The sequence below is a fragment of the Bombus huntii genome, chromosome 4 (genome assembly GCF_024542735.1).
Source record: "Bombus huntii isolate Logan2020A chromosome 4, iyBomHunt1.1, whole genome shotgun sequence".
In the NCBI taxonomy this organism is placed as follows: domain Eukaryota; kingdom Metazoa; phylum Arthropoda; class Insecta; order Hymenoptera; family Apidae; genus Bombus; species Bombus huntii.
In genome coordinates, this window is record NC_066241.1 from 14,522,168 (window position 1) to 14,543,724 (window position 21,557).

Genomic DNA, 21,557 nt, shown 5'->3' on the forward strand with positions numbered 1-21,557 from the left:
ATTTCGCTCGTGGCTTTTTTACTTTTGATAGTGATTGGTAGTTGGACCATTTGATGCCATATATTGCTATAGTTAGAATGTAGAGTTTTCGGATGTAGTTATTTTTAAATAGGAAGTATAATTTAATATCATGCCAGTATGTCACTTGATTCCTAAAGAATCTAGCCGCAAACATACGGTTTAGAACATGACATAGAATTTGATTAAAATATAATATTTTTGGGATATATGTAATTCCTATTGAGTATAACTTACACACAGTAGCCTTAAATGATAATGATTACTTAAAAAGAGACTTTAAACTTACGTGCACTGAAGGCAAGGTCCTGATGCGGACCTAATAACTTCTCCAACACGATACGCTTGTCCGCGAATTTGACAGCCGCTTCGTTTCGCAGCTCCCTTATATGCATGAGCGTGGAAGTGCGGTGGCAACGTGGTTGTCGTCGTGGTTGTCGTTGTGGTGATATTAAGCGACGTGGCCATTGACACAGGACACTCGTATCTTGGACAACAGAATCCACTGATCGGTTCCTCGTGACAACCTGGGATCGGCGGTGGACAGCTTTGTTGCAGACAAATGATGTCGCTTCTGAAGCAGAAGCAGAAGTCGCATGGATCATCTCTTGGAATTTGTTGCGCCGATACATAAACTTTGCCGCCATATCGGCAAGTTCCTGGTCCGTAAATAGCTTGATCATCTTCGTCGTAATCTTCGTCGGGACTCAAGTAACTGCCACCATGTGGAGGGAAGTGTGGATTGTCTTCTCCAGTTACCGATTGATCAGGATATTCAGGAACTTGCGGAGCTAGAGTACTCGTAGGTCGTTCGTATAGACTTGGTTGTACAGGTCGTTCAGTGGTTTCAAATGTGTGATTCACTGGTGGAAGATGCTCGCCAAATCCACTAGGTAGTTGACCTTCAGATGGCTCTTCTTTCTCGGTTGTCGATGGAGCTTCCGGCAATGCAGCTTCTTCTACCTCTTCTTCTTCTTCCTCGGCTGATTCAACCGATGGTTCCGTTGGCAGTTCGTGAGTTTCTCCTTCTTTGTGCTCTTCAGGAAGCGGTGGTTCAATTGTACTCTTTTCTTGAGACTGTTCCGTTGACACTGAAACTGCGTGCTCTTCCTCAGGAGCCTTTTCAGTTCCTGGGCGTTCTTCTGCTTCTTGTGTTGAAGTTTCGATTGCTGGTTTGGTAGGAGGTTGTGCTTCTGGAATGCCAGGCTGTGTTTCCGTTACCGCAGGTTGTGCTTCTGTTACCGCAGGCTGTGCTTCTGTTACCGCAGGCTGCGCTTCTGTTACCGCAGGCTGTGCTTCTGTTACCGCAGGCTGTGCTTCTGTTACCGCAGACTGTGCTTCCGTTACAGCAGGCTGCGCTTCTGTTACCGCAGGCTGCGCTTCTGTTACAGCAGGCTGTGCTTCCGTTACGGTAGGCTGTGCTTCTGTTACCGCAGGCTGTGCTTCCGTTACAGCAGGCTGTGCTTCTGTTACAGCAGGCTGTGCTTCTGTTACAGCAGGCTGTGCTTCTGTTACAGCAGGCTGTGCTTCTGTTACAGCAGGTTGTGCTTCTGTTACAGCAGGCTGTGCTTCTGTTACAGCAGGTTGTGCTTCTGTTACAGCAGGCTGTGCTTCTGTTACCGCAGGCTGTGTTTCCTCTGAAGGTTGACTTGGTTCAGCTTCCTTTGTTGTAGCTTCCGTAGCTTCAACTGGAGACACTGGAACTTCTCCTTCTTGAAGAGATGTTGCTTCAGCTTTAGCTACTGGTGTAGTTGATTGTGATAATTCTTCTTCGGCAGCGATAGGAAGTTTAGTTGTGTGTTCTTCAACTTGAGGAATTTTAGTCAAACTTGATACTAATTCAGGGAATTGTTCTTGGAATGAAATACTTTCAGTAGTTTGAGGAACTTCTTTTTCGGATTCAACTGTTTGCTGTTCAGCTTCGACTGGCTTTCCTTCTTCAGGAATCTCCTCAGTTACTTCAGCGGGTTTCTTTTCTTCAGAAAGTGTCTTTTCAGTTACCTCGCTAGGCTTCTCTTCTTCAGGAAGAGCATTTCCTGTTGTCTCGGTCGGTTTCTCCTTTTCTGGAAGAACCTCTTCTGGTGCTTTGGTAGGTTGAGCTACCTCTGGAACTTCGCTAGGAAGTTCTTTCTCTGCTGCCTCGGTAGTAATTGCTTCTTCTGGTACTGCAGTTGGAATCTCTTTCTCTGGAACTTCTGGTGTCGGGACTTCTCCTGCAGGAGTTACGTTTTCGGGAGCTTCGGTCGAATATTCTTCTTCATGTGCTTGAAGGGGAACTTGCGGACCTTCAGTAGCTTGCACCGGTCCTTCGGTAACTTGCACAGGAGCTTCAGCAGCTTGCACTGGTCCTTCGGTAGGAAGTGCTTTTTCTGGTATCGCAGATAGTCCTTGTTCTGTTGTTTCTTCAGTCGCTATCTTCACTGGTATTTCAGTAGAACCAACCTCGGCAGGTGCCTTAGAAACAACTTCAGTTACCTTTACGATTTCCTCTACTGGAGTTGTTTGCTCTTCAACAGGCGTCTGTTCTTCTTCCACTGGTTTTCCCGTTGCTACTTCTTCAGCTGGTTTGCCTGTTGCTTCTTCTTCAACTGGTTTGCCTGTTGCTTCTTCTTCAACTGGTTTGCCTGTTGCTTCTTCTACGACTGGTTTGCCCGTTGCTGCTTCTTCTGCTGGTTTGCCCGTTGCTGCTTCTTCCGCTGGTTTGCCCGTTGCTGCTTCTTCCGCTGGTTTGCCCGTTGCTGCTTCTTCCGCTGGTTTGCCCGTTGCTGCTTCTTCCGCTGGTTTGCCTGTTGCTTCTTCTACAGACGGTACACCAGTCTTCTGCGTCATTTCTCCTTCCGGTTTTTCTTCCGTCACAGAAGATTGTTCTTCAGGAGTTGAACCCATTTCACTCGGCACAGTCGTAGCCTTCTCTTCTGTTACACCCTCTGTTAGAGGTTTCTGCCCTTCCGTTGTCTGTTCTGGCAAAATTGGAATTTCTTCTGGTGCTACTGTGGAACTGATTTCCACAACTGGAGGTAGTGTTGCACTAGGTTGTTCTTTTCTTGTAGCTGTGATTCCTTCACCTACCATATCAGGCATTTTGGTCGTCTCTGCAGGTGTCACACCTTCTTTTACAATTGGTTCCTCAGTTCCCTCTTCATGTTTCTGTTCTCCCACAGTTACAACTGGCATTGTAGTTTCCTCAGATGGTACCACAGATTCTGTCACTTGCTCTTCTTTCTTTGTTACCTCTTCTGGAACTTCAGTTGGCTCTGTAATTTCAGGCACTTCACCTCCAACGGGAGCTATATTTATTTTTTCAGTACCCGGTTGCTCCTCTGGTTCAATAGGTTGTTCCTTAATTCCTTCTGTAGTTACTTCTTCAGTAGCAGGTGCCCCAGTTTCCTTCTCCATTGAAGGTTGTTCGGTTTGTGTTTGAGGAGAAGTCAATTCAGGAGCTGTTCTCACTGTACTAGCTTCAGGTGTTGCTTCTGTAATAGTTTCCTGAGATACAGGAGATTGCGTAGCTTCCGACGATGGTGTAGTTTCCTCTGCAACAGGTGAAACAGATCCTGCTGTTTCTTTCACTGCTGGTGTTACTTCAGGTTGTTGCTCCTCACGTAGCGGTGTAGTTTCCTGTTCAGGTTTCATTTTAACGATATTTAGTTGTTCTTCAGTGACCCCCTCTTTTTCTGCCGTTTCCTCCGTTTTAGTGGATGTTGAGGGTTGCTCAGTGCTTACCTCAGCAGCTTCGGTAGAACTTGGTAACTGTTCTTCGGGTAACTTCACAGGTTGTTCTTCGGGTGTTGTCGTAGTCATCTTAACTACGGTTTCCTTAATTCCGTCTTCTGCTAAAGTAGTAGGTATCAAAGGTTGTTCAGTTCTTTCGGGTACGGCATGTTCTTCTTCCGGAGTAGTTTCTGAAACAGTTTCTGGTTCCCTTGTAGTTTCTGCACCCATGATTGACGGCGTGGTTATTCCTTCTTCGAGTGCTTCTGTGTTACTTGGTCCTTCTTTAGTCACACTAGGCGCAGTCATTTCCATTTCTGCCGTTACGGGTGTTTCACCTTCAGTTGGTTTAACAGTTCCTTGTTCTACATGAGTCACTTCATGTTCTTCGCCTGCTGTTACACCTTCTTGTGAAGTAGACACTTCAACAGGTGGTATGGATGTTTTTTCAGATTCTGCTTCACCAGGTTGGACTGTCTGTAATCCACCTTCTGTAGTAGGTTGTTCAGGTTGAGCAAGTTTTTCCTCTTCAGCTGGCTTAGTTTCCTTTACTCCTTCTTCTTCGGGCTGTGTTACCGATTCTGGGCCCACAGTAGTGCCTTCTTCTAGTGGTCCTTGAGTTTCAACATTCACTGAAGGTTGACCTTCCGTCACTGCAACCTCTGGCAATATGGAAGAGCTTGGTACTTCAGGTTCCTTGCTTATACCTTCTTCTGAAACTGCAGGTGAAACAGTTATTTGTTCTTCGCCTTCTACAGATTTTTCTCCTTCTTCAGCAGATGGAATAGATGGTTGTTCAGCCGTTGGCCTTATCGTGGTAGAAGCTTCCTTTTCAATTCCAACAGAAGTTTGTTCTTCTTGGACTCCTTCTGTCGTTACAACTGTCTGTTCCCCACTCGCAGCAGTACTTGAAGGTTGCTCTTCAGGAGCCTGCCCTTCGATCGGCTGTTCCGTAGATGGAATCTTGGTTACCTGTTCCTCTGGGATTTTCATAGGAGTGCTTAATACTTCTGGTGAAGTTTCTTTCGCTTCTCCTGGAGGTATTTGACTAGAAGACTCTATCTGTGGAGATACTGGACTAAGAGTTTGTTCTTCAGGTTCTTTTGCAGCTTCTCCAACGGTAGCCGTTTGTACGTGTTCAGGTTCCGCAGATTTCGGCGTCGTTTGCTTTTCTTCGGAGAAACCAGGTGCATGTGTCTGTTCAGTCGTTTCTTCATGGGATATGTGCATTTCTGGTGCCATAGTCGAATGTTCCCTGATAGCTTCCGTTGTGCCTTCCTTCACTGGAACTTCAGCTGTCGGTGATACAGTTTTCTGTTCCTCTTCGTATTTAGGCGTTTCGTGTTCGATCATATGATTATCGGACTCTAACCCTGCTGTAGGCGTCGAGTCACAGGTGTACATCGGGCAGCAGGCATCCTTGCTAGTATAAATTGGCATACAGTTCGATAAATGATTGGGAGGCGGTGGGCATTGAACAAGGTCGCATTGAATGATGCTACTGATGCAACGACATTGAAGCTGACAAGGATTGGCTGGAGGAATTATAGAGTTGTTGCTGTAAGATTGTCCTTCGACGAGACAATTGCCTTCTCCTGGAATTGCTGGTGGTATATAAGGAGCTTCTGTGGATAGTCCTTTTTCTGGAATTGTTTCAGCTAGAGTGGATTGTTCGGCTATTTGTTCAGTTGTAGCCTTCGGCGCTATTTCTGCATAAGGTGTGGTCTCCTGAATTTCTTCTTCTTTGGGTGTTGCAAGCGATACACCTGGAACTTTTTCTTCTGTAATAGGAGCCTCTGATTCCTTCTTTTGAGAAGCTTGAGTTGTTCCCTCTTCTTTCAATGGAGTTTCAGTTTGAGCTTTTTCTGGAATAGATACTTTTTGTTCCTCTTCTGGTAATTTTGTTTCTTCAGGTGGTGCTGCTGTTGTCTTAACAGCTCCAGGTTCAACCGGTGAGACTTCAGGGGTTTCAGTCATGATACCAACCTCAGGCACTTTAGCTTCTTGCTCGGTTGTTTCACTTTGAATAGTTGCTGTTGATGCTTCAGCAGGTAATTCTGGTTTTTGAGTGATTCCTTCTGGTAGTTTTTCTTCCTCGGTAGGCTGCTCTGAAGCTTGTATAGTTGGTTCCGTAGAAGCTCCTTCGTGAATAGCGGGACTTTTTGTTGTTTGCTCTTGTGACATACTACTCACTGTTTGTGCTTCCTCGGTGTGCGAAACTTCTTCCGTAGCTGTGGTGATGGCAGCTTCTGAACTTTGTTCTGGAAGTTCTGTCAACACTTCAGGTACCTCTTTCGGAGCAGACGAACTAGAACTTTCTTCTACACTAGGAACTTCCGTAGGTGCTGTTTCAGGAGTTTCAAAAGGTTTCTTTTCGATTGGAATTTCAGTTGGAATTTCTACAGATACTGGTACAGTTTCCTGAGAAGGAGTGGCTTCACTTGGTTTCTCTTCTACAACCCCTTCAGTTTGATTTTCCTCTGAAATAGGTCCTTCAGTTGGCTTTTTCTCTGCAACAGGTCCTTCAGTTACTTTTTCCTCTACAGCAGGTCCTTCAGTTGGTCTTTCCTCTGCAACAGGTCCTTCAGATGGTTTCTCCTCTGTAACAGGCCCTTCAGATGGTTTTTCCTCTACAGCAGGTCCTTCAGTCGGCTTTTCTCCTGCAACAGGTGCTTCAGTTGGCTTTTCCTCTACAACAAGCCCTTCAGTTGGTTTTTCCTCTACAACAGGTCCTTCAGTTGCTTTCTCCTCTGCAGCAGGTCCTTCAGTTGGTTTCTCCTCTGCAGCAGGTCCTTCAGTTGGTTTCTCCTCTGCAACAGGCCCTTCAGATGGCTTTTCCTCTACAGTAGGTCCTTCAGTTGGTTCTTCCACTACAACAGGTCCTTCAGTTGGTTTCTCCTCTGCAGTAGGACCTTCGGTTGCTTTTTCCTCTGCAATAGGCCCTTCGGTTGGTTTTTCCTCTGCAATAGACCCTTCAGTTGGTTTTTCCTCTACAGCAGGTCCTTCAGTTGGTTTCTCCTCTGCAACAGGCCCTTCAGATGGTTTCTCCTCTGCAACAGGCCCTTCGGATGGTTTCTCCTCTGCAATAGGCCCTTCGGTTGGTTTCTCCTCTGCAATAGGCCCTTCGGTTGGTTTCTCCTCCACAACAGGTCCTTCAGTTGGTCCCTCCTCTGCAACAGGCCCTTCAGTTGCTTTTTTCTCTACAGCAGGTCCTTCAGTTGGTTTTTCCTTTACAGTAGGTCCTTCAGTTGGTTTTTCCTCTACAGTAGGTCCTTCAGTTGGTTTTTCCTCTACAGTAGGTCCTTCAGTTGGTTTTTCCTCTACAGTAGGTCCTTCAGTTGGTCTCTCCTCTGCAACAGGTCCTTCAGTTGGTTTCTCCTCTACACCAGGACCTTCAGTTGGTTTCTCCTCTACACCAGGACCTTCACTTGGTTTCTCCTCCGCAACAGGTCCTTCAGTTGGTTTTTCTTCTACAGTAGGTCCTTCAGTTGGTTTTTCCTCTACAGTAGGTCCTTCAGTTGGTATTTCCTGTACAGTAGTTCCTTCAGTTGGTCTCTCCTCTGCAACAGGTCCTTCAGTTGGTTTTTCCTCTTCAGCAGGTCCTTCAGTTGGTTTCTCCTCTATACCAGGACCTTCAGTTGGTTTCTCCTCCGCAACAGGTCCTTCAGTTGGTTTCTCCTCTACACCAGGACCTTCAGTTGGTTTCTCCTCTACACCAGGACCTTCAGTTGGTTTCTCCTCCGCAACAGGTCCTTCAGTTGGTTTTTCCTCTGCAACTGGACCTTCAGTTAGTTTCTCCTCTACAGTAGGTCCTTCAGTTGGTCTCTCCTCTGCAACAGGTCCTTCAGTTGGTTTTTCCTCTACAGCAGGTCCTTCAGTTGGTTTTTCCTCTCCAGCAGATCCTTCAGTTGGTTTCTCCTCTACACCAGGACCTTCAGTTGGTTTCTCCTCTACACCAGGACCTTCACTTGGTTTCTCCTCCGCAACAGGTCCTTCAGTTGGTTTTTCTTCTACAGTAGTTCCTTCAGTTGGTCTCTCCTCTGCAACAGGTCCTTCAGTTGGTTTTTCCTCTTCAGCAGGTCCTTCAGTTGGTTTCTCCTCTACACCAGGACCTTCAGTTGGTTTCTGCTCCGCAACAGGTCCTTCAGTTGGTTTCTCCTCTACACCAGGACCTTCAGTTGGTTTCTCCTCCTCAACAGGTCCTTCAGTTGGTTTTTCCTCTGCAACTGGACCTTCAGTTGGTTTTTCTTCTACAGCAGGCTCTTCAGTTGGTTTTTCTTCTGCAACAGGCCCTACGGTTGATTTTTCCTCTGCAGCAGGCTCTTCAGTTGGTTTTTCCTCTACAGCAGGTCCTTCAGTTGGTTTTTCTTCTGCAACAGGTCCTTCAGTTGGCTTTTCCTCTGCAACAAGTCCTTCAGTTGGTTTTTCCTCTGCAACAGGTTCTTCAGTTGGTACTTCCTCTGCAACGGGACCTTCAGTTGGTTTCTCCTCGACAACAGCTTCTTCAGTTGGTTTTTCCTCTGCAACAGGTCCTTCAGTTGGTTTCTCTCCTGCAGCAGGTCCTTCAGTTGATTTTTCCTCTGCAATAGGACCCACGGTTGGTTTCTCCTCTGCAACGTTCTCTTCAGATGGTTTTTTCTCTAGAGTAGGTCCTTCAGTTGGTTTCTCCTCCTCAATAGAACTTTCTGTTGGTTTCTCCTCTTCCACTGTCTTTCCTTCTTCCTCTGGTTTTTCTTCACTTGTCTTCTCTTCTTCTTCAGGTTTTTGTTCAACAGATTCTTCAGCTGGTTTCTCTTCTTCCGCTGGTTGTTCTCCTTCTGCGGATCCCTCGATTGGTTGTTTCTCAGCAGGTTTATGATCTTCAAGGGGTTTTTCAGTTATTTGAGCTTCTCCTGCCACAGCAGTTTCTTCTTCTTCTACAGGCTTTCCAGTTGGCTTCTCTTCTTCAAGAGATGGCTTCTGAACGCCTTTTTCCAGCTCAGGCAACTTTTCTGCACCCATTTCATCTTCTTTACGTTCAGTAATAGGAGGTTTAGTTGGCTGATGCGCCTCTATAGGAATTTGTGTTCCTTCCTTTGCTAATTCTTCAGTCATTGATTCCTCTGTCGGAGATGGAGTCACTGGTCCTTCAGTTGGACCCTCTTCCTTCGTTGGCTGCTCCGTTTTTTGTTCTTCTTGCACTATTCCTTCAGATGATGTTTCTTTGGTTATCGGTGCTTCAGTTTGTTCAAGAGCTGGTTGTTCACTAACCTCTGGTGCTTCTGTTTTCTGTTCTTCTGGCTCCATGGTTGGGTGACCTGTAATTGTTAGAGTGCCTTCCGTTAGTTCTTCAGCCTCCGTCGTTTCCTGAGTTACTGGTGAACCTTCGAGTTCTGAAATCGTTGTTTCTTTTGGCATTTCTTCAACGACAGGTTTTTCACTTGTTTCAGGTCGCTCACCTTCGCTGGGGGGTATTTGTGTTATACTTATTGTTTTGTCCTCAGCTTCCTTAGTAACTGGAGATTCCTCTTCAGTAATTGGTTTCTCAGTTGCCTGTTCTTCATGAGCTCCCGAAATTATACCAGGCTTTTCGCTTGGCAAAGCTTCTCCCGGCGCAACAGTACCTTGTTCTTCTTGTTCTGTAGCAGGTTTCTCCTCTGGAACTGCGTTGACTTCTGTACTTATTTTCTCAGTTTCTACGGTTTGCTCTTCGATGGCTGGTTGCTCAGTTGGATATTCTTCTGTTATAGCTGGAGTTGGAACCGATATTTCAAATACGTGTTCTTGAGGTGCTTTCTCGGCTTCTTCAGCCGGTTTCTCTTTGGAAGCAGTAATTTCTTCACTTGAATCGTTCACTTCTTCGGAAGAGGTTTCTCCAGATTCTTCGATAGTCAGTCCCTTTGTCGGTGACTCTCGTTCTTCAGAAGACTCTTTTGCCGGTGAAACTTCGGAAGACGATGTCTCCGTACTTTGTTCCTCTGGCAAACTAGGTCGTTCAGTTTCTTGGGGTACTTCCTCTGGAATTTCCGGAGCTGATGTTGAAATCTCTGTTGCAGGGCTAGATTCAGTGCCTTTCGCAGCAGCTTCTGCTACCTCTTTCTCTTCACCCGGAACTTCACCAGCTTCCGTAACCGGAGGAACACCTTCTATAGCCTTCTCTGGCGCAATCGAAGTGGACGAAGGCGCTTCTTCGGGCAATTGCGCTTCCACTGTAGTTCCTTCTTCTATAGGAACAACTTCTTGTTTAGGAGCAATTGTTGTTTCGTGAATTGTAGGTACATACATGGACGAACCTTTCTGCTCAGGTGCTTCAGTTACGAGACTGCTTGGTACATGGAATTCTGGTGGCTTCATGTCAACATAACCTTCCGTAACGTAAATTTCGGTTACTGCATCCTTATCTTCTGCCTTGCTCTCTGGTACACGTTCCGTAATCGAGATACCTGGTGGACCACGTTCTGGAATTACAGGAGTTCCCTCTTCCATGTGGTACTCTTCTGTTACAGCTGGATGCTTACTAGTTTCCGGTACTTCAGGAGGAATCATATCTTCCTTCTTGGGAGCCAGACCAGGCATTTCAGGAACCTTGTGTCCAAATATTGGTAGTTCTGTTTTCTGTTCCACTGGAACTTCTGTAGGTATTGCTTCTATACCGTGTTCTACCGGCGCTGCAGGCACTTCTGTAGGTAATTGCTCCGTGCTCACTTCCATTGGTTTCTCCTTTTCTTCTTCGAAAACTTGCTCAGGTTTTTGGGGAACTTGTTCTGTACTTGGAACCTCTTCAATAGATTTCTCAGTTGTTATTTCAGTCTCAGGCGTTGCGGCTTCTTCTGGTTTCTCTTCAATGGGTGCCTCTGTAGACAGTCCCTGTTCTGATTCAGTGGCAGGAGATTTAGTCGTTTTGACTGCTTCAGTTACTTCCCCTTCGCCCAATGTTTTAACTGTTGTCGCTTCTGCTTCATAAACTGGAGATGTTCCCTTTTCTTCGCTGAGAACTTCTGGTGCTTCGCTTGGAAACTCTGGTGCTTGCGTAGGCATCTTAGCTTCCTCCACTGGATGCTCCTCTGTAGGTACTGTCTCTTCAGTAACACTTGGCTCTTTCTCCGAAACAGTCACACTTTCTTTCGTTGGTTTCTCTTCGCTTGGCAATTCAGATTGTGCTTCCTCAGGCACTTTACTTTCAGTTTGTGTTTCTTCTGGCATTGCTTGTTCAGTAACTACCTCTGGTCTTTCTTCCCCTCTTGCCGTAGTTACCTCTTGCGGTGTAGTCTCCAGTTTTGGTGACGATTCTGGTACTTCTTTTGGAACTGATATTTCGGTGACTTCTTGAGTAGTTTCTTCTGCAGGTGTAGTGGCCACTTCTTCGCCCTTTTCTTCTACTGATGGTGCTTCCGTCGCTTCGGCTTTTGTTCCCTCGGGAGATTCGGTTAATTTTGGTGCTGCGCTAGATGCTTCTGTCACTGCTACAGTATCTTCAGTTTCTTTTTGAGTTGTTGGAGTTTCTGGAGCAGCGGTTTCTTCCAGAGAAGGAACTTCTTCTTTTTTGGGTTCTTCTGTAGAAGGCGCGTTTTCAACTGGCGCTTGAGAGGTTACAATTTCGTGATCCTGAGGAATGACGTTGTCAGAACCTGGGAAGGTCTCTTCTGCTGTTTCAGGATGCAGTGCTTCTTTCTCAGCTATTGTCACAGTTGCAGCTGTAGTTTCTGGAACGCGTTCCTCGGTAGATGATTCCTCACCTCTAGGTAATGTAACGAATCCACCATGTCCATCTTCTTCTATGCAATAAAGAATGTTTATATAGAACTAGTTTCGCGAACGTTGGAATGTTCGCTGCGTTTAAGCAGTGTAATAAAGGAAGTTGTTTCTTACCACACTGATACGTGGTCGGGCAACACTCTCCTTCCGGCGGTGGCAAGGCTGTGCAATTCTTTCCATGAGTTTTCATCGGTGTTCCGCAATCTTGCACAGCGCATGCGATGTCACCGCGGAAACAATAGCAATGCTGACAGGGCTGGGTCGAGTAGATCAAGTCACCGTCCTCGTAAACTTTTCCTTCGTGGTAGCACTGCGGTGTTGCTCCTGGGGCTATCGTGGTAGTCATAATTAGACCGGGCGTTGGTTCAACCGTCGTGGCGAGTTCCTCGTCGTATTCTGTTGAAGATTTACAGTTATAATCCAAATGAAACATATACAGAAATTAATCTTGATGAATGATCAAAATTGCCGAATACTGATCAATACAATTAGTGAATCTTTACTATACAAATAATCTTGTTGTATCAATTAAATAAAAAAAAATGAAGGGAGAAAATTTTCAAGTAAGCTTAGTTAGAGTTTATAGTTTACATGGTCGACGAAAATGCTTTGGGAGGATTAGTGCTTTTCAAAATTTTGTCGATATCTTACGTTTCTTTCATAACGCAAGTAACATGGTGTAACAAAAATTCACATTTTTTTAATCACAATGTTTCGCTGTTTAATGCCGTTTACAAGAAACTTACCGCAATTATATTTGACAGGACAACAAATTCCCGGTTGATAAACAGGCTTGCATCCAGCGACACGTAAAGTACACTCCTGCATGACGCAAGTAGTCCTATTCCTGATACAGTAGCAGAGTTCGCAAGGATTCTGAGGGTCGGTGGGTAATTGGGCACCATCCGCGTAGAACCGATCGTCAACATTACATCCATAATTGTCGTGGAAACCGACCGCCGTAGAACCGGAAATTGCTGGCGCGCTAGTAGTCGAGGTCAACAATTGTACCGGCACTTCTGGGCAGGTGATGACAGGACAACACTGATCCGGGCGTTTTTCAACCGTGCAGTCTTGGCCAATCGCCTTGGTGAAGGGACAAACCCTCAAGTAACACATCAGCATTCGATTGTGACACGTGCAGTTCAGGCATGGCTCGTTCGTTATGATTCTATCGCCCTCCGCATAGTGTTGAAAGTTATAATAGCATCCAGCTGTGGCTGTAAATTAACAAAATTATTTGAAACACTTATTTGTGTTTTTCTTTTCAATTTATATAGAGATTAAATTTTTTGAGTTGAACTGGATTTAAAGAGAATAATTGAATTTTTCTAATTAGTTTAAAGAGAATGAAAGATTGCATTCTATTAAAGAATATGCATTACAGAGTTATGTGAATATGTGATATTGAAGGTTAAAACGGTGCACGACGTTCTTAATATTCATTGAAAGAATTGAATCGTTAAAATGGCACGTGTTGTCTGTTCCACTCCGATAGAAGCTACAATTAACCTCACGTCGTCGGTAACGTGCGTGTACATTGATTAGATTAGGAGTAATGAAAGTCGTCACGGCGTACGTACCTCCATCGTATTCTGCTACTTGTGTGCTATCCTGGTCATATACAGGCGCTGTAACAGAAAAATATATACATTTCATTTCATGTTCTCATTATATGATCCAATGATTTCCTATTCAAACGTAATAATTCACACAAATTATTAGCAGGAGTTTGTATTTATAGTTCAACTTAGTTCCCACAGTTCTTTGATTTGAGAGCTATATTAAAAATACTCTAAGATTTCAAAAATGATAATACTTACAGCGCTTAAATTATGAATAGTACGCGTGCCAAACATGTAAATAGGAAATAATTGATTTAGTGGAAAAGTGTGTAAATCCCGTACCAAATATTAATTTTGTTTCTATATTTACATATTTCGCTCAAATTATCGATCAATTTATCAAAATTAACAAAATATATATCTTTTTACTCGTATCGAACTTTTCAATTTTTAAACATTTTAATAATTCCTTAATGATTTCTCAGATTTTTCTTAATTTTTCCAGACGCATGGAAATACTTATAAACAGAGTTGTGCATAGCACGAAAATAATATTCATTTCCTGGAATTCATTATGGAAATTCCAACGTTGAAATAGCGTATGTACGAGGCTAAATAATCTAAGGAACTCTATTTCCCATGAAATTTCATAGGGAGACGAGTCGTGTCTCTGCATGCAGTTTATCATAGTAATTACCGGCGGGATGCGTTTGTCCGGAGGGTGAGCCGGGCTTTAACAACGGAGTGAGTCAAAGCGTCATATGGCGCGAGCGTACGTGGGCGAATTCTCGTTAACACCCTCGCCCCAGTCGAACGAATTGTATGCCGAGTGTGCATGGAATACAGAATTCTTTTATTTTTTTCACTCTATCTCTTGCTCTGTCTTTGCCATTCGTTTATCCTTATATCCTTGCTAGTTTTCACCGTCGACGAATCCATAGTAGAAACGCACGTGCACAAGCTTCGTTCTATCTCTATCTTTCGCTTTCGTTTCGTCTTTATCGTTCGCCTTACACGGCGTCGTTTTCGCAATTTCTTCGGAATTGAAGTGCTGCGCGCGCGACTCGAGAGTTCGATTGTTTGTGAAACGCGACACGCCACCCTTTGCAAGGTACAATCGCTTCTCGCCATTCTTCCTACTCGAACAATAAGCCTCTCTATTCGCCGATAGGATCTTCTCTTTCTAGGATGTTCTCTTTTTCCGGTTTACGTCTTCGACTCGCGTTTATTGCGAATTTCAACGAAGCCAGATTTTCTTAGAATGAAAGTTGGATATTGGTTACGAAAGAATTTGGAAAGTACGAAGCTATTATTGGCGGAACTAGTTGCAAGAGACTTTAGATAGAACGGAAAGACAGAAGTCTTTTGATACAGGATTTTACTGTTTAATATTAGATAGCTGGTTTTTTTGAAAATTGAATTCCTTAGAATTTGTATCGAGATTAATAAAGATACAATAGGCTGAATAGAGGAATAATTGTTTCTTTCTGTGATCGTTTCACATTTCAGGATATTTTCAGAATTTATTATTATAAATCTTTATTAGAATATTTTTGTGCTATACAGTTTTTGAACTGCGAATGTTTCTAATATTTCAATAATGGTGATTCTATTCTCTATCTATTCTGTGTGTGTACTTTGATTTCGAGATACTTGTTTCATAAGCTACTGACGTGAATGTGGAGAATGTACGAATTCGCAAATGACGCGCCGTCCTCTTTTCGAAAGTCTCTGCTTGTACTTTTTTCTTTGAAAACCGTCCAGGAACTCTTTGAAATGCACAAAACGTCTCCGTACGCGGATACGTGCATTGCGAGGCGAAGGATTCGAATGTCCAGCATGATCCCTTCATTGAACGAACCGTGCTGGCAGATTTATTATATGGCGCTGAAGATGCTTCGCGAACTCTTTTATGGCTCATATTACGGTCTCCTTTTTTTCAAATCGACTACCTTGATAAATTTTAATACCATCATCTCGGAGACTGGAGTCGAATAGACCTGATTAGTGCGAAGTGGAATCTTTCTTCGACAGACAATATTTCATTGAATATTGATCATATGACGTAGCTTCGAAACGTTGAAATTCAAATTAATTTCAAGCTTCCTTTCAAACATTGACATTTATCTTAGAACTTCTTTAGAACATAATAGACCTAAAAGATGTAATAGTTCTTTAAACATTTACAAATCTTATATATCTAAAAAAATAGAAAACAATTGCTGAATTGGTATAACTTTTCTAACATGAATGAAATTGTATGCTCGTTCAATCCATTTTTATTTAAATTTCCATGTTCCATAAACTCTATTATTACATTATTTCATTCATCGTTAAGATGCACTCACTCCGAAAGAACGTAACGAATGCAGATGATTTTCTTTATACAAAAATTTTCCTTTCTATTTCACAATGAATCAGATCACATTTCGTTCCAGATTCGACCAAAAAACCTATATCCCAGCTGACGAGCACTACGACGTGGAGACCGCTCGATCGGAAGTCGATCCGCGACTCGAAGGCGCGAGGTTGAAATGCGCGGCGTGTGCGTTTCCGCACGGTGTTCCCGGCCAGCCACGGTAGAAGATTCGCGTTTCCATCCTACGTGCTTTGCTCGGCAAGCCAAGGCATATTCGAGAATCAGCATTCCAGCGCTGTGCGGAGCGTGCAGCAGGCGTCGGTTTCCAGCGAATTGAATTGTACTGGGAAGCACACCGTGGTCTGTGAATGGAAGGGCCATCCGTGTCTCTGTCGCGAGTCCCACGAACGGATCCCAGCCGCGTGCCTCCACGTTACACGGACCCAGCACGTACTACGCGTATACATATATATCTACATATACATACTATATATAAGTTGCTCCATCGAGACGATTCTTGTCTTGCACGATGGTCGTGCTAAATTATTACGGCTCGTTCGGCCCTTGCCAGTAAGTAAGGCTTCATCGAGGTGTCGGCGTGTCGCACGAGATTACAATCTTGGATCACTCTGTATTCATTCAACAGGAACGGACAACCGATGAACGAGCAAATTTACGGCAACTGTGCCCGGTTTTTTTCTCCGCATTTGCAAGAACCTAGATGAACGTCTGTCGAGGACCCGTTACATTGTCTCTGCTTACTGACATTATCCGGCCATGTAAATGGACGAAGGGACGACAGGTGCCACAAAGAAAGTTTTTGTATTGTTGGGATAAACAATTTGTTCACTCAGCAGGGCGAAAGATATCGGAGAACCGGTTCTTTTTGTTGTGAATTTCTTCTGTATTCAATTTTCATGCAGAAGATCGAAAAAAGTAACCCGTTTGTCCAGTGGTTCGATCCTGATCGATTTAAAGAGTCGATCGAATTAAGTGGAATAAATTGACGGAGTAACGGCATTATTGACTGTCAGAGATATTTCTGTTCCCGGAAAGATGAACTCTAACAACAATAATATTTCATTTCAATCTGTAATCTATAAAAAAAAGTCGTTGTTGCCTCTATTTATTAATTTATCATTAATATGTAACAGTTCGATCAAGAAACTAATATAAATTAATTGAGATACTTGCAAAGTACATATGCTTATCGAAGAAGGAAAGTTCCGGTCGTTTCGTTCCACGTACAGGTTCTTCGACCAGGGAATTGCATTGCATGTAATTAACCAAGGACAAACAGACGGCCTTTGAATTATCTCTGAACAATAATGGCGATCTCGCCTCGTGCGGCGAGGAAAAAATTCATACGTTCTCGTAGGAACGGTAATCGAGGCCGAGCTCTTATTCATCCTCAGAGACGCACGATTCATTATATAAGTCAATGTTCTCCGGTTATTTAGCTCTTACTCGCTCCTTCGATCGAGCTTTTTATTGCCGAGTCTTATGATTCTCTTTCCCTCTCGGTCGAGCGTGTGTTCAACGGCTCGTACAACGAGCTGTTGCGGTCTCGGAAGAGGAAAAGAGGAGAGAGCCAGAGAGAGAGAGAGAGAGAGAGACAGACAGACAGACAGAGAGAGAGTTTGTGGAGGTTGGTCAGGCGAGCGAGAGCAAAGGCATTGCGCGCGCGTTATGAAATCATCCCGGCGGCCTTGCCTCGCGAAAGTTCATTACCATCAACCGCACACGCTCTGATGAGCACCTGGCTTTCTGCTTCCCGGCGCGTATCGCGTGCACGAAATTCTGCACTACGTGTCTCCCAAGGTCGCGGTTACCCTGCACCGCAACCGCCATGAGGATTTCTCTTCATGGCGATGGAAGATGAAAAACACAATGAAGTAATTGCAACCCTTGTTGCGTCAGATGAAAAGCTCTATTACGAACAGACTCTTTGACTGGAAGACCGAGAACTTCGTAACTTTCTGTCATTAGTATTTTGTCGGTAGTATTTGGTTTGTTGGTTGACATTTGGATGATGTATAAAGTTAAGATTCTGGAAAGTTCATTATGGTTCATTGCGATTTGGAAGATTTATTGAATTAAGAAAATTTCAAATGGGGAAAGAAAGAGTAATGAAATGTTACTATTTGTACTAAAATAAAAGATGGACATGATAACGTAGTAGAAAAGAAACATGAAATAGCGAACTATATTCTACAATATATTTTGTGCTTCATATTCTTCCCATAAATCGGAGATGATAAAAGTGAAGCCAAACTTTTTGGCGGTACATTGATGTGCATTTTATACATAATTATTGCATCCTTCTGATGAGATTTAATATTTTCCTTAAGTAGGTAATCACTTTATTATGGAAGAGTTGATATTTATAGTTAGGTTAGGATAAGTTCTACGATTAGGTTAACTAGCGAGTTTCATTAATCATCAGTGTGCTACTCGTTTATCAAATACCCACTAATGCCTGAATAATTAGGTCGTCCATAGAAGGAAGCTCTTCTCTCAACAGAAGCTACAAAAACAGTGAAAAATCATCTAGCAATCTCGCGTAAATCAACATGATTAATAATTTTCAATTTCTAGCATTTATGTTTACCATTTTTCGCAAAGAGGCTCGATTAACTTGTTCATTATCCCATGTTTAGAACGATACTTTCTAACATTAACATACACAAGCTCTTCGCACGCGACGATAAATTGTACGAATGGCAAATGATGACGAATGACTATCGTCGTTAGCGTTTACGTGAGAAATTAAAGCTTCCCTAATGGGTCGGAAAGTATCACTACTTGTGCTCTTCCGACATTCAATGTCAATGTCATTGGTATCGAGCGTGTTGCATTAAGAGAAGTTGACTAACCGGTTCTGGCGTAATATCGCGAACGTTCGCTCGCAGCAACGGGGCTGTTTCGAGGACAATTATAAATTATCTCCTATTTTCAATCGAGTTTATTGCCGCTTACAATATCGCCAAGCTACGGTAAAACGAGAATGAGATTCGAAGACAGGTGGCTAGAGGAATAACTGGTAGCAAGTGCAACTTCTTCTTGCGGTTCTGTTATGAACGATGGCACAGCTGTGGTTACTGAATGCAGATGTTCATCGTCGTTGGTTACTTCAGAAAACAAAGATGAAAACGTATTTTCGTAAGATTCGGAAGCTCTTCTGCTTGTAAATCTATCGATTCATCGGTTCCTGTTTTACGTATTATTCTTTATCTTCGAAACATCGTTTAGTTATTAGCAAACAAGTTTTCTTAGAGATAATAACTTCAAAGGAAATGGTTTATAATGTTTTATTAATGGAGGCATAGGATTTGCTATAGCGATGGTTTCAATCCATTCAGAACGAAATATTGGTTTCGCTTCATCGTAAATAATATGTGATTGTTTGATTGAGCTGAAACGAAGTGCAAGCTATCATTTGTGATCTGTAAAGGACGGTATTTCAAGAAAGCATTTCAACAAAATTGAAAAATCTCGGAAGATTCGATATGATCGACTGCAAAGTACATTTTCCGATAATATGTTCCAAACTTTACCAATATAATCATCATAATCGAGTCCCGTAACGACGTTGATGAAATTTCAAATGTTACCTACAGCGCGCATAATATATTCATAAAATGTATTCGTAACTGTTCGAATACTTTAGTGAGCCTGTGCGCGTCACGTTCAACTAGGCAAATTCGCAGAAAGGTCCGGTGTCACGCGTTTAAAACACGAAGACCGTTTCCCAGGAGAGTAGCCTCGAATTCCAGGACCCGTGCCAGAGGCAGAGAGAAATTAATACGATCATTTAATCCGTGTCACGACGAAGTTGCACCCACGCGTTCCGTTATACCATACCTTTTGTCGAATGACCGCCGCTGACCTCATCACCTCCGGTAAGGTAGCGAAGAAAGGAGCTGAGAAGGATAAAAGGAGAATCAAGCGAAGGAATGAACGAAGACGGAAAATATGGGAACCTGTTAGGACGTACCAGTCACAAGGAACCCTTTTCTCAGTCCTGCCAGTTTCCAAGAGGATCCTTCGGACCGGTATAGTAAAACCGGGCTGTTCCATCATTTGTTCTTGTTCCCCGTTTAGGAGTTACTTCCGTCTTGAAATGTGTTTTCACGCCCGTGACGATGATCGTAAACGACAACGATAAGGAGCCGTGGTTCGCAAATAGAGTAGAGGAAAGTAAACGTTTGTTGGGACGATGCTCTGGCGCGATAGAGAGGGTGTATAGGGAACGGTATATAGAAACCTTGGAGCTATGTTGTTACAGAGTTTTCATGGCGGTAATGAAAATAGTAATTGGAATGAAATTATCGCGGTAGGCGGATGTTTTTAACACCAGAAATACTAAAGTTTGCTTTTTATACCGTTGGAATAATCGTCAAAGAATCACATGCAATTATTTTAAATAAAACATCACTCAGCTTCGTGAGAATCACTCAGTTGTTGGCTTTTTAACAGTGTAATAAAATGAAGAATTTACTATGAGCGGTACTTTATCGTCAAGATTCCTCGCACCTCTGCTACCAGATACAACATATAAATGCTTTTAACTTTTTATTTTATGGGAATTGGAATCCTAAAACATGCACCGTTGTGAATCGACTGAAATTTCTATAATAAAATGATTAATTGTTGTGGTTATTCCGAAGAAATCCCAACGTTAATAGGTCAACATACCTTAACTGGTCTTTCTACGGTTAATTCAGATCGATGCCCTTTTCTTTGCCGGGGCAACGAATTCTCGACAAGGATTATGTAACCCTCGTGTACCAGAAGAAAAATAAGGCGTTTGGAAAACCAGCTAATTATGCAGGAGTGTTTGTACAAGCGCAGCGTGCGTGTACTCTTGTTAATGACGGTTGACCGCTACGTTTACTTTACCGCTCTTTTACACGTCCCGAATTTTAAGTGACGTTCGAATTCGCCGTTCGAAACGCGCGAACAACCTCAAAACCTTTTCCTTTTCTCTCGGTATTTTGAATCGCGTTTAAGATTCGAATACTTGCTGCTAGACAGTAGGGTAGCAATTAATTACCGCGATAACGAGGAAAGATAGATGTATCCTCAAACAGGCGCCGAGACCCTCCTCAGGAGGCAAATAAACCGAATGTGTTTGCCCGAGCATGTTTGATACCGGCGTGTTATTTATCTGGCAAATGTACACGACCAAGACCAAGAGTCTTGAAATTACTCTGATTTTAATTAAAGATATCCGTGTCCAACGGCAAGGATGTAAAATCGATTTTGTTATTATTAGCCGGAAAGTTATTACTGTTAGACGTTTGTACAGATGAATCGATGTTAAGTAAATTTCATTTTTATCTGTCGCACTCTGAGACTGAATTATGAGTTTAAGTAACTCAACGGAACGAAAATAATAACTTCGATTATTTATTACAGGAGTGAATAATAAAATTAAAAATAATACAAACATGAAGTATATTAATTATCTATCCTTACAATGCAGTATTTTTATAAATAGAATGGAAATCTAGTAATGTGTAAAGTTTGAAGATTTTGCATTCCCCTTGTTAATTCCGTAGTCGTTCACAGTTATCTCTTTGTTACCGTGAGAGTTAAACGAAAGAAACCTTGAGATTTCTTTTAATACCAAATTGTGGTTCAATTTCTTCTATCCTTCTAACTTATCTCATTCCTATTACAAGTTAACTACCAAACTTAACAAAACCATAATCAAGGAATTTTCTATTTATCGATAGAACTGAATAAATCTAAAAAATCTAGCAAACAAAAAATCGAGCAATTACGCTAACATTACGATGAGATAACTCTTTCACGTAACAGACATTCCAAGAATGACGTCGCATTCGCTGAAGCAACTAAATTATTCGATAATATTTTCAGGAAACGTCGGACGAATGGTTCGAGAGCTGTCGAAGAGAAGTCGTGCATGGTCCGACGGTTGAGTGATACTCGAAGATAACGACACTTTGGCCGGCATTAAGGCATAAATATGGAACGAGGGTCAGGTGCGGCGACATGGACCGTAAGTGGGCAACGTGGTGAGGTACGCGGTCAGTGACATCCGTGAAGCCATCTCTTCGGGACCTACAGGTTTGACCAGAATTCACAGCATCACGTGAATGCAGGCAAATACAGGAACCGCTATTCGTGCAGCTGTGTAGCAA

The 21,557-nt window shown here is 43.1% G+C and overlaps 1 protein-coding gene across 2 annotated transcripts in view; it reads right to left on the reverse strand.

The window, feature by feature from the left end:
- Positions 1–21,557, reverse strand: part of LOC126864403 (titin) — a 60,621-nt gene that overhangs the window by 2,151 nt on the left and 36,913 nt on the right. Inside the window, exons 3-7 of one of the 2 annotated variants that reach the window (XM_050615709.1) lie at positions 13,047–13,094; positions 12,210–12,683; positions 11,578–11,859; positions 7,962–11,483; positions 308–6,551 (exon numbers count right to left, since the gene is read on the reverse strand). In XM_050615709.1, coding sequence (XP_050471666.1) covers positions 308–6,551; positions 7,962–11,483; positions 11,578–11,859; positions 12,210–12,683; positions 13,047–13,094 — 10,570 coding nt within the window. Of the gene's footprint in view, positions 1–307; positions 6,792–7,361; positions 11,484–11,577; positions 11,860–12,209; positions 12,684–13,046; positions 13,095–21,557 lie in introns of both variants that reach the window. The other variant, XM_050615708.1, reaches the window with a different exon arrangement.